Source organism: Dipodomys ordii, unplaced genomic scaffold (assembly GCF_000151885.1).
Source record: "Dipodomys ordii isolate 6190 unplaced genomic scaffold, Dord_2.0 Scaffold33, whole genome shotgun sequence".
Taxonomy (NCBI): domain Eukaryota; kingdom Metazoa; phylum Chordata; class Mammalia; order Rodentia; family Heteromyidae; genus Dipodomys; species Dipodomys ordii.
Window position 1 is genome coordinate 10,366,015 of NW_012267249.1, and position 13,609 is coordinate 10,379,623.

General features: G+C 41.7%; 1 protein-coding gene across 1 annotated transcript in view; it reads right to left on the reverse strand.

The window, feature by feature from the left end:
- Positions 1-3,551: 3,551 nt before the first annotated feature.
- LOC105986065 (FAS-associated factor 1) overlaps positions 3,552-13,609 on the reverse strand; it is a 220,438-nt gene continuing 210,380 nt past the window's right edge. Inside the window, exon 14 of the mRNA XM_013016802.1 lies at positions 3,552-5,563. Coding sequence (XP_012872256.1) covers positions 5,480-5,563 — 84 coding nt within the window. The 3' untranslated portion in view covers positions 3,552-5,479. The remainder of the gene's footprint in view (positions 5,564-13,609) is intronic.

Below are 13,609 nucleotides of genomic sequence, written 5' to 3' on the forward strand. Positions count from 1 at the left end.
CAGAAGTCTACATACAGCTGGGTACTGGTGGCTGATGCTACTCAGCTACTCAGAAGGCTGAGATCTGAAGATGGTGGTTCAAAGCCAGCGGGGGCAGGAATATCCATGAAACTCTTTTCTTTTTTGGGTCCAGTCGTGGGGTCTGAACTCTGGGCCTGGGCGCTGTCCCTCAGCTCTTCAGCTCAAGGCTAGAGCTCTACCACTTGAACTTGCTTATGTGGTGCTGAGGAATTGAACCCAGGGCCTCAGGCAAAGCAAGGCAAGTGCTCTACCACTGAGCCACCTTCCCAGCCCCAATTTTCTTTTTTTTTTTTTGTCGGTCGTGGGGCTTGAACTCTGGGCCTGGGTGCTGTCCCTCAGCTCTTCAGCTCAAGGCAAGCGCTCTACCACTTGAGCTATAGCGCCACTTCCTATGAAACTCTTATCTATGATTAACCACCAAAAAAAGCTGGAAGTGGAGCTGTAGTTCAAGTGGTAGAGTGCTAGCCTTGAGACATAGCACCCAGGCTCTTTGAGTTCAAGCCCAATGATTGGAGTGCATGCATGCGCCTGCACACGTGCACACACACGCACGCGCGCGCGCGCGTGTGCGCGCGCACACACACACACACACACACACACACACACACATACATAGTCGAGATGCAAAACTGCTCTCTGCCCTTTGTCAATTGTGGAGTTTGGGCAACTGCTTTGCCTCTTTGAAAGAATATCCACCTCACAGGCTTGTAAGGTGAAGGTCTGTAACTGAGCGTAGTACTGGGCATATCCTAAATGATCAGCGAGGGCTCTTTGATGGTTCCTGAAGTCCTAACATAACTCTTGGACTTTTTGTTTCTGTTCTTCCTTTGATGTTCCTTCTCATGAACTGCCACTTCTCACTGCAATGATAACCCACTTAAAAAAATTATATGAGTTTGCAGCATAAATAACAGCTGTTCTGCTTTACATTCAGTCTTCAAAAGACCTTATCAACTAGATACTGTTAACATTTCCATTTTGTAAGAAAGCTGAAAAATGGAAACAGAGAAAGGTAGCATTCCCAGGAGACACTGCTAGTAAGCAGAGGTGTGGCTTGGACCAGGCAGTATGTCTCCAGAGGCTGTGCTCTTAAGCACACCTTATACCAGCTTCCAAAAACCAACAGCCACAATTAACAGATGGTGGACAGAGTTAGGACTGAAGATGAGATCAAAGCTCCTTTACTGGTATTTCCTTTCAGACCAAACTTTCAAAATGCAGCAGAGAGGTTTGTGGCCAGTTGGAGTTGTTAAGGGTCATCTTCCAAAGCTGTTTTGTTTTTTTGGGGGGGTGGGGTGGGGAGGAGTAGGGAGCAGTACTGGGACTTAATTCAGGGCCCTGTGTTCTTGCTCAGGTTTTTCTGCTCATGGCTGGTGCTCTACTCCTTGAGTCATCTCTCCCGTCCAAAAGCTATTTGGAACAAGATACTAAATTCAGGTGGTTCAAGTCAAGAGAACTTACTGGCTGCATTTCATCCTCTTGAGAGGTTCTTTTAGACAAAAATATGGGTTGCCAAAAAGAATGGACAGGTTCAACTCCCATATGGTCTGATTTTTGTATGTACAATACAAATGGTGGCTATTTTTTTCATTTCATTTTATTTTTTTGGTTAGTAGATCCCACTAAAATTTGATGAATGCAATTTCACTCCCCAGAAAAATACAATAGTAGAGGGCCCCAAGAGCCATTCTTGGGTTTGAAAGTCTATGGAAGAACAGTGGGAAATGAGACTATTAAGGCTTCAATCTTGAGTCTTCTACTGACAAGCTTTGGACTTTAGGCAAACCAGACAGTTCCTTGTGCAAAACTGAAATGATCATCTGCCTTGCTCATAGCAGTGGACTGTGATGATATGTGAAAGGTGTGCTAAAGTGCAGGAGTTTTGTCAGGATATTGAGTTTCAGAGAAGTTACTCACCTTAAGGTTATAATGTCTAAATGGCAGAATCAAGGTTCACATGAGAAAACAGTGAAGTTTCCAGAGTGCTTATGTATGTGAGGAACTCTAAACTGGCCATATGAGAAAATACAGACTATAAAGTGCAATACCTGTGTGTCACTTTTGACTAAATTTAAGGTTCTTGTCCCATTCATTGGTGGGGCCCAGGACAGGGTAGTTGAGGGGATGGGTAACAGTGTGTGGATCAGTAATGGTGTTAATGGAAACAAGCGATATCCTCTCGTACATCCAAATAAAGGTTATGTGCAACCTCTTAGTAATCCACTCCACTGTTTATGGATGAATGGAAGATGTTTTGTAATGTCTCAGGGCATAGGATGGATACTATTAAACTGTAGATCTCCTTAGCATATAACTTTATGATGTTGGTTTTGTAGTATTTTAATCTTTTCAATATTTTCCTCCTATTTTATTGGTATGCTCCTGACATAGCTAGGATGAACATCCATCTTTTTATTGGTTGAGATGGAGGTCTTGAAAACTTTTGGCCCAGGGTGGCCTTGAATTACAATCCTTCTCTTGAGTAGCTAGGAATACAGCTGTGACCCACTGTTCTCACTATACGTCATGTTCGTAATGACTTAAATAAAAATGTATATGTTATTCTCCTATATTAGAGAATAAACCCTAAATAGATGTTAAGCTATTAAAAAGAAGAGCCTTGGGGCTGGGAAGGTAGCTCAGTGGTAGAGTGCTCGCCTTGCATGCATGAGGCCCTGGGTTCGATTCCTCAGCCCCATATAAGCAGAAAAAGCCAGAAGTGGGTACTGTGGTTCAAGTGGTAGAGCGCTAGCCTTGAGCTGAAGAGCTGAGGGACAGCGCCCAGGCCGAGAGTTCAGGCCCCATGACTGACCAAAAAAAAAAAAAAAAAAAAAGAAGAGCCTTTGGTTTTTTTTTGCTAACAAAAAAGGCATTGTGCTTTGATGTATTATTTTTACATTAAGTATAAAAACCAAGCAAGATATTGATTTGAAATGAAAAAAAAAAAAAGGATTCTACAAAAACTGATCTCATCCAGCTCAGGCTGTGGACGATTACAATTCAGAGATGAACACCAGAATGTCTCATAAAAGTAACAGTGCCAGAGGCTGGCAACATCCCAAACTAGATGCCTCCAAAAAAACTGTATCTTCTGAAAGACAATGGGAAATTGGCAATATTTCCTTTGAAACTAATTTTCGGAACTCACAACTGATAACCCAAGAATCCAAAGGAGTGAACTAGAATGGGGAGAGGACAGGAACCACGAAGCTCACTGTAAACAGCGGGGCAAAGAATGTTGAGAAACATTCTGGCTGACGCACTGAATCTGAGGGTGGAATGTGTGGGGCATGGAAGTCTGAGAGTAGGAGAAAAAATTCTGTGGTAAAAGCAATTAATTTTAAAGTTGTGCCTGCATGAGAAAGTATAAAATGCCGGAGCTTAGCAGCTGAGAACGCCATGTGTGAACAGTGACAATTAGCTGATGTCTTTCCTAGCTATGGGGCTTATAGGAGGAGTTTATGAGGCTGAGCAGGCCACTAGGAACTTTCCAAGACAAGGTTGAAAAAGGTTTTCCAATTTCACACACATTCAAGTAACATTTAATAGCTTTTATGAAAATGGTTTCAGAGTGAAGTCTATATTGTTGGTATACAGAAGTGAATGGCGTGGGAGGGAACCATATAATGAAGCCAAACCCAAATCAGATGGAACAGGTTAAACATGAAAGTGAATTCAGAGACCCCTCTCTCAACCCCCTACCCACAATCTCAGTGTTGTTTCTGAATATAGCCTGAGTTCAGTGCCCTGTCTTTTCCATAGCACCTATAGGGGCAATGTCTACCTGGAGCCTTAATGTCCTGGAAATGACTCTCTTGTGCAGCCAGTTAGAAAGGAAGTAGAGCTAGAGAGGAAGGGCTATGGAGAGCTCCCCTCATGGTAGGTCTTCCTTTCAGCCTCCCTAGAGAGACTTGTGGGGCCAGAGAAAGCCCTCATGTAAGCAAATGAAGCACAAGTCTTTTAGGAACAATTTCTTTTAAGAGAGTTTCAGGGGGAGGTCCCGGGTAGAACATGAAAGGAAAAACAGATGGAATTTTCCTGGCTACCATCCACTTTTGGGTAGAGAGAAATGACCAAACATATTTCCAGCTTTCATTAAGAGTTTTCTAACAACATCTTGCTGGGGCCAGGGGAGCAAACCTAGCACTTATATTTAGAAAATATTCTCAACTCCTAGATAAAGACCTATGAAAACATTTCAAGACTAAAAGGAAATCACTGGCTATGAAGGTATAAAGATAGTTCTTATGAACTACTACTGCAAACTCCAAGTCCACAGATTACAAAATTCAAATCTACTAAATCAAACCTCAAATTATTGAATACAGGTATCACATGTCTTTTAGACTAAGCCCTCAAATTTTCTCTTAAGTACATGAAATCTGAATTTTCAGCGAAAGAATGAGATCCCTTCTAATATTAAAAGTAGAGCAAGTTACTTATTCTAGGAAACGCCCCATGACATCGTTAATCATGAAGTGAACCCAAATGCGCAATGGCATCTCCTAGAATGAGATTTTGATTGTAGCCATGGTGCTTAAAATACCAAGTTTCAAAGCCCAAATGTGTGAAGGAGGGACAAAACAAAAAGGGAGAATTGTATTCAGTACAATATGAAGGCTCAGCACCTTGGAAGCTGGTGTCTGTGGGGTTCTGACTGACTCAACACAGACCTAACAGCAGCTTCTCACAGCGGGGTCAGATACCAAAGCCTTCACATTACCCGCTTTACACTAGCTCAGCATTCACAGTATGCACTTGAACACTTCCCCATGTTTCAGTGGAATAGTAAATACCTCCTAGATGGAGGTTGGAGATCCAAGGCAGCAGTATTAAATAAATACCTTGCATATATGTCAAAATAGTTCAAACAAAATCTTACATCTTAGTAATAAAGATAGAAAGTACCAACAAAACTGATATGCTTCTTTTTCCTCCTATGACAATGTTTAATCTCCATGCCAAGAATGTCCCATTTGACTTTTTTTCCTCTGCCTCTTAAAATTAGGTGACAAAGTAGAGATCCAGTCATGAAAATAAAAAGGCAGAGGTGTAAGCCCTGGCTCAATGAGACATATCAAATACACAGCATCCTGGTGTCACAAGACAGAAAGAACTGTCATAGGACACTGGGCACTAGAGAAGTTAAAAACTCTTACTAGTGATCACTCACACACCAACAGTGCACTAGTCATTGAACAGGGCAAAGTGCAGGGGAGGGGTGGGTGGCAGAATTGTAATTCTTCATCATGAGGGTTGGGAACATATACTCATGGATGGGAAATTTTAAGTAGCTATGTTTATTATTACTTTTTTTTTTTTCCAGCAATCTTGCAAGAGGCAGAAGTGTGACACTGAACTGAGTGAGACGAGCATGTGGGTGGGTGGCGATGAGCCCATCTCTTGACGAGGGCCAGTGGCTTGTCAAGGAATGGCTGGTTCCACCGCCGAGCCGTGTTTACTCTTTTGCTTCAAGAAAAAGGGTTTCTTGAGGAAACAACTTTACCTCCAATAAAGATTTATTGGGGTCCAGCTGAGTTACCTGAAAAGAAAGAAAATACATTTAAAAGTCTGGAACAAGGAAAATTTTGTCTACATGGCATTCAGTGCACCTGTGTGTATTGATTTTTGAGCCTATTACAACATGCAAGAGTGAGCACTTTCTTTTTTTTGGTTGGTCGTGGGGCTTGAACTCTGGGCTTGGATACTATCCCTCAGCTCTTCAGCTCAAGGTGAACGTTGTACCGCTTGAGCCACAGCACCACTTCTGGTTTTCTAGTGGTTTATTGGATATAAGAGTCTCATGGGCTTTCCTGCCCAGGCTGGCTTTGAACCATGATCCTCAGATCTCAGCCTCCTGAATAGCTAGGATTACAGGTGTGAGCCACTGGTACTAGGCAAAGTGAGCATTTTCACCTTATCTTATTCTATCTTCAAACTAATCCTGTGAGATGGGTATTGTTTGTCCTATCTGCATAAACCAGGGCTCTCATAAAGGTCAAGTTTAGTGGAAGAACTATCACTGACCTCGAGGCAGAGGTTCAAGAGACTCAACCGTTGCTTCCTGTGCCCTTGGGAAAGATGTTCCTTCAACAGCTGAATAGCATCCTGCAAGCCTCTGCTTGTTAACTTGTGACAGCAAGGAGGTCTATTCTGCTTTTGGGGGCAAATTAAGACTGATGGACAAGAGTTAGGGCTTATTCCCACTAAAACCACATACAGTAAACTGAAGAAAGGTTATTCTACCATATCTTGCTGGCAAGGGGCGGCTTTTAGGGAGGTCTATACTATGATCTTCTTGTTGGGAATATATTTGGTTTGAAAAAAAATGAATCACCAGAAAATGAGGGATGGGGTAACAGTGTTTAAAAACAAATGTACTCATTACCTTACTTATGTAACTGTAATCCCCCTGCTCATCACCTTTTCAATAAGGATTAAAAAAAAATCACCTAATATTACCACCTTATATTCTAGAGACAAGAAATATAAACTACTGAAAGTAAAGCTAGGCAAAACCTTCTTTGTACTATGGGACACAGAGATTCTAAATTAGGTTTCAGCCTTCCTAAGCCAGGACAGGGATGGTATATGAAAGTTTTCTGAATGAGAGAGAGAGACAGAGACACAGAGAGACAGACAGAGACAGAGAGACAGAGACAGAGAGAGAGAAAAAGAGAGAGAGAAAGAGAGAGAGAGAATCAAAAGGGAGTAAGAGTTGGGGGTATAACTCAGGGGTACAGTGTTTGCCTAGCATGTGTAAGGCTCTCCCTGAATCAAGATCTCCACAATCCAGGTGATAAGTTTTAAAAGGCACTAGTTTAATGGAAAGGACACAAGCTTTAGACCTACAAAAACTCTGGTTTAAATCACAGCTGTGTTGGCTATCAGCTTTGTGGCTTTGGGGGTATCAACCTTGTAGACCTGATGTGAAGATTAAATGAGAAAAATATAATTAGCAGTGTCTGGCACAGAGCAGGTGCCAATAATGGGCTCTGTGTGTGAGAGCAACTGTAAAGATAGCTGGACACACAGACAAATGGACAGCTCCAAGTGTGTGTGAAGAAAGGCCGGGCCGCCTCTTATCAGGCCTGAGGGTGCTTGCTCTGCTCTTTAGAGGAGCTCTGGGACTGTAGACAAAGCCTGGCAGCACCTGAGGCAGGCAATTTTGTTTTCTGCTCAACTCAAGCCACTCCTAATGAGATGATTCTACTATCTTCTTCCAGCTAGTGGAAGGGGAACCTCTGGAGACCAAGGCTGGGTATCACAAGCAGGCTGGGAAGTTTAAGGGGAAGCACTATCATCCACTATATTCAGATGGAAACTTAGAATGCCCAGGAGGGCCACTAAGGAGACACATCCACTTTAAGAATCTGCGGTGCTTATAAGTAACCCAGGGCAAAAAGCCAGATCTACCAGTATCTCTAGGTTATGGGCAGCTGGGCAGGAAAGGTAGTGGGGAGGGCCCAGCCTGCTGTCTTCCAATGCACTGGGGGGCATGCTGCTGGCAAATGTTTACCCACTTCCCCAATTAATGTACAATACTGCACTGGCTTCTGTCAACAAACTGAGCTGTGCTGCCTCTGCTCAGACTCTTTGGCATTTTCTGCCCAGCTGCTTCCGCTATTGTTCTTAATTAACATGCCAGAGCTCTTCCGGCATCTTCTACTTTGTTATTTGTGGTTTGTAAATACGATGTTTGCTGGGAGAAACCAAAACCAGAGTAGTGCCAGATCTGTGAGTATAGGCAGAAAAGATGTGCTGGGCAGCAAAAGAGGCTGGGACATCAGGCCTGCACTGTACTTTGCTGGGGTCGTCAACATACAAGGTTAGAAGATTCATAAACTATACCCACTTTTCACATGAGAAAACAGGGGCCAAGAAAAAATAAGCTATTTTTCTTTCTTTCTTTTTTTTTTGTTGGTCATGGGGCTTGAACTCTGGGCTTGGGCACTGTCCCTATGCTCTTCAGCTCAAGGCTAGTACTCTACCACTTGAGCCACAGCACCACTTCTGGTTTTCTGGTGATTTATTGGAGATAAGAGTCTCATGGACTTTCCTGACCTGGCTGGCTCTGAACCACAATCCTCAGATCTCAGCTTCCAGAGTAGCTAGGATTACAGGCGTGAGCCACTGGTGCCCAGCTTTAAGTGATATTTCTCTAGCCATTTTAAATGGGACTTGGGAAAGAAGAAATATTTTTTTTGGAACATATATTACATGTCAGGCACCTTATATTATTCTCATTTAGTCCATACAACAACCATGCAAGACAGTTGAACTGCAACAGTTACTTTTAAAAGGCCATATATTTTAAAAAGATCTATAGAATAATGTCTTAAAGGTGAAGCAAAACGACATCTAAATCCTAGCTCTGTCATTTACAACCTGTATGACTTTGAAGAAGTTATAAAATTTGAGAGCCTGTTTTCCCATCAATAAGAATGCGAATCATGTTTTCTCCTTTGTAGGTTGTTGGGATGGTTAAATGGAATGATATTGGTGAAGCCTCTGGTACAGTTCTGAGCCAGTACAGTAGGTGCTTAGTAGGTGGTAGCCATTACTGGATGGTGTGCTCCTTTGTTAGAGTGCTGGTCTGAAAACTGGACTGAAAATTGGAGCTTCATCCTCTTAGCCTCCTGGAGCCCAGGCATCATTCTGTCTTGTTTCTAACTCATTGCCCAACAGGAATGCTTCTTTCCCTGACTGGTTAATGCCTCCATCTCCGGAGATCCTCATTTCTAGTTTCAGTTCCCACCCTCATCTCTAGTATGGGTCCCATATATTACCATTGGATTGAACATGGGGTTCTGTTAGGTTCTGTTACTCTCTCTGGTGTTTCAGAGCAAGCAGCTACCCCCCTCACCTGGGATTCTTATGAAGTTTTCAAAGTAAGCCAGGGTAATCTTTGTTTCCTTTAGCTCTGCTGCCTGGTTTAAAGTGACTGAAGAGAGACTAGTCAGATGTAGAAAATGGCACTTCTCCCTAGCAAGATCGTGGCCATACTGTGAAACCACCCTATAGTGCTGGCAAGATCACATTCAAGAAGGAATAAAGCACACTAAGAGGAACCTCTTCTTAGGGAGGAGACTAAAATCTGTATTTCCCAAGAAATATTTGAGGATAGAACTCTGTGTGGAAAGAGGGCCTGAAATGGTGGTGGTGCTGTTGCTGAACCGGCAGGAAGGGGCGGTGCTGGTGCTCTACCTAGCTGAAATTTGACAAGAGAAGGCAGAGCAGATGTGCTCTGTGAGGGGGGAGAGCTAGGACTGGTGAGGAGCAGCAGAAAGAACTCGGCTACTCAGAACACTTTTGAGAATCAGCAACAGCAGCAACTATGGCTAGTAGTACTTTTTCTTTTTTACCTTTTTTTTTCTCCCTTCTGGTCTTAATTTTCTTCTTGTCCTTCACAATCATCATAGCAACAGCTATAATGTGCTTGCTATATTTCTCCTGTAGCACCTTAACTAGTCTTCACAATAGCTCAGTGAAACTACTGCCATTTACAGATGAAGACATCAAAGTTATCTTGCCCTCTGTTGCAGAAAAGTAAGGTTTCACACTCAGGTCTGTCTGACTCCAAAGTTCAGGATAACCAGAATGATCCTGACTAACACCAGGACAACCTGCCTTGGGGAAGAAGCAAAGAGGGGAGGAAGTGAATAAACACTCTGTCCCTCCTAAAGATATTAAAATAGAGGCATATTTGCAAATGATAATGATAGCCAACATTTATTTAGCAGTTAGTTTGCACCAAACATTCTTTGAAGCACTTTACACACTTATATAAAATATTTTAGTTTTCATAATAATCCTCTGAGGTAGGCTGAGACAGATATAATGACCTATTTTACAATTAGGAAAATCAAGATAATTTGCCCAAGTAACTTGCCTAAAGTCTCAAAGCTATGGAGGGCAGAGCTGGAGTGTTAATCAAGACAATCTAGCTTTGGAATCCACTTAATTAATAGCTTACATTGCTAGATGTGTTTGCTGACAGTAGGATCCACATGGAGAAAGAAGTTGGATGCAATACCCTGAGTTTGTTTCTAACCAAGCTTCCAGGACATAAGCTCTTCATTTTAAGAATGACAAAAGGTCAAGAGTCATTAAAAAAAATTCCTGAAATGTTTATAAAATACGAATACAAAAACCCAATCTGAGCTTGTGTTTTGCCATTTACTTGGGACTTTGCAGAATTATTGACCCTCTGAATCAACAGAAAATCCTATCCTTCGGGACTTGTCGGAGAGGAGGGGGTATTCTCAGATAAGAGGTATAGTTTGACTTTGTCTACAGTTAGAAGAGTAAAGTCAACCATTCTGACATTTTCTTATTGTACTTAGGAAACCTGAATGGGTATATTTTCTCATTAAGATAATATTTTAGCAAATTGGCTTTGTGAAACATGTTTATATTGGCAAAAGAAGAATACATTCTCTATTGATTAAAGCTACCTTTTCCTATACTGACTTCTGTAGCAATTTGAAATTGCTTATACATATTATTGTTTTTTTAAATCACTTCCCGGTTTCAATTCCTTTTTAAAATGCATGACACTGCTGTTGAGAAAAATGTGAATCCATGCAAGAGATTTTTATTTGAGACCATATTATCAACCCAAAATGTTAGGATGAGAATGTTGCACATAGTTCAAGTCTTCATTTCACAAGTGGGCAAATATGGGGCTCAGACAGGTCAAGTGACTTAGCCCAGGTCATACTGCTGATTAAGGGCAGATGCAGTATGCTATCCTAGGGTTCCTGACTTTTGTTTGGAACTCTTCAGAGCCAGATCATTCTGCCTCTCAAGTTTTTTTTTTTTTTTGTCCGTCATAGGGCTTGAACTCTGGGCTTGGGCCCTGTCTCTCAGCTCTTCAGCTCAAGGTGAGCACTCTACCACTTGAGCCACAGTGCCACTTCTGATGGTTAACTGGAGATAAGAGTCTCACAGACTTTCCTGCCTAGGCTGGCTTTGAACCATGATCCTCAGATCTCAGCCTCCTGAGTAGCTAGGATTACAGGCGTAGCAACAGGAGCCTGGCTCAACTTAAAAAAAACAACAACTAGAGAGTAAACACAATAGTACTACTAGGTGGGAGCTATTTAAGGGCAGGAAATGAGGAATACTAAAAATAATAGCAGTAGGAGTAATTTGCATAGTACTTTACAGTTTGAAAGATATTTACACAAACACTAATTCAGTCAAGTGAGTTAGGTACTGTAATCAACCTTTCTCTGTTAATTATGTTAAGATATTGCTTTTATTTTGAAATTGAATAAAAAGGGAAGTTTGGATCTGATATTTTATATTTAGAAAAAATGCTGCTAGGTTCGTTTTTTTCATGTTCCTAATATATTTTAAAATTTATGGGAAAATGTACTACAGTAGTGTGTGTGTGGGGGGGGGGAGGTATCTTTTTGTCAAACCAAAGTGCCTCTATCTTGTATACTGATATTTTCTAGTATTGATATTTCCTGGAATTATTTGCTTTTTGACTTCAATTATAACTATTATCTGTACTGTTTGTGATCAGCCAGCCATGTTAGGAATATGAATCTTGTGTCAAAGTAGTTAAAAGAATAAACTATAACTAACAGGTGTACTGCTTGTGAGTAGCCAGCCATATTAGGAAGATAAATCTTTATCAAAAGAGTTAAAAAAAATAAACTGTAACTACCAGGTGTGCTGCTTGTGACCAGCCAGCCATGTTAGGAACATAAATCATTATTAATGGAATTAATGGGAATAAGACCTCCTAGAGAGGGAACTTACCACTGACCTCATCAACCTCTCCAACTGTATCTATCAACTGCCCTGTTCCCAGCTGCACTCCCAACCAGCCATGAGGAGAAAATGTAAACCCTTGATAAGAATTAAAGAACAGCTCCCTTTCTAACCTTGGTAATCAATTGTACTAACTCCTTGACAAGGAAGAGGCACAGTTTGGAGTGGGATAAAAAACTTAGCAGTCTACTCTCCCTGGTATGCCTGCCTAGCTCTGGGGAGGGTAATGGCAATACACTCTTTTGCGAAAAGCAATTGCCTTGACAAAATCTCCTATATCTCTTGTCATCTATTCATTTCTGATACCAGAGAGGAGTTGTGTGCTTCTAACAGTAGGACTTGAAAATCATGTCATTGGAATCAGCCCCACTCTAGAATAGGAAATGAGACCCAAATATTGGTAGTGGAGATGATTTACTGAGGAATTCTTGGGTTTATCACTGAAATAACATAATAATATGTCTGATGACTACGGCATGCTAATTAACCTTCTGGTTAATTCTTTTAAAAGTTGAGGGTTTTCTTCTGGGGGGAGGGTAGGGCCCCTAAGATTGTTAGGATCCCATAAGAGAAAGCTTGTAATTCCCATGGAGTGGGGGGACATTTATTTTATACTCATGTTTCTATATGGAGTGACTCCTGGAGGTTCTCCCCAATTCTCACACAATTCCTTTTTTTTTGGTCCAGTCATGGGGCCTGAACTCTGGGCCTGGGCACTGTCCCTCAGCTCTTCAGCTCAAGGCTAGCGCTCTACCACTTGAGCCACAGCGCCACTTCCGGCTTTTTTCTTTTTTGCTTATGTGGTGCTGAGGAATCGAACCCAGGGCCCCAGGCATGCAAGGCAAGCGCTCTACCATTGAGCCACCTTCCTAGCCCCTCACACAATTCCTTTTGTGGTGGGGATTGAGCCCTGAGTCTTGCACATACTGGCAAGTACTCTTTATTTAGTATTTTCTAAGTACCACACACCTACCTACTTCTTCTACACATTACTCAAGTGGTTACAACAAGTCTATAAGTGTTACTATTATTTCCATTTTTTCAGATACATTCTCTGAAGTAAAATAATGGTGAAGGGGCTTGCTCAAGTAAGAAATGACAAGGCTGTGAGCTGAAGAGCTGAGGGATAGCAGGCCCAGAGTTCAGGCCCCACAACCGGACCCCCCTCCCCCCCCAAAAAAAGAAAATGTTAAATGATACGTGAAATGAACCCAAGTAGTATTTTTCTTGCTTGCTATTTATAAGGTACCATGTGATTTTTTTTTTTTTTTGGTTGCTTTGTATGTCCCTCCCCCCCACGGTATAACCTCTGTTTTCACTGTATTTGATGTTGGTATAATTTGGGGAGGGGAAGGGAAAAAACAAATTGTTTAAATAGGGATACAGATGACCCATTTCAACAATGAGATGTACAAGATGCTATGTTGAAAAATGAACTTTACAGTTTAGGCGAGGGGGGGGTGGGAGGTGGGGGGTGGAGTGGAGTTGAGGATGTGGGAGGGAGGGGATGGTAGGGGAAAAACAAAGGAGGAGGCAACAATGCTTGATAAGAAATGTACTCATTACCTTGCTCATGTAACTGTAACCGCTCTGTTCAGTATTTTCACAATAAAAAACTTATTTAAAAAAAAAGAAAATATTAAATGAGATTTTTTGATCACAAAAAAAAAAAAAGAAATGACAAGGCTGGAATTTATGCCAGGTTCACGAGCTTCCATGGTCTTATTACTGCTTTCAACTTCTGATTCTATTTCTAAGTAGGACCCAGATAACAGGACTACTTGGCTTTCCCTGGGGACAT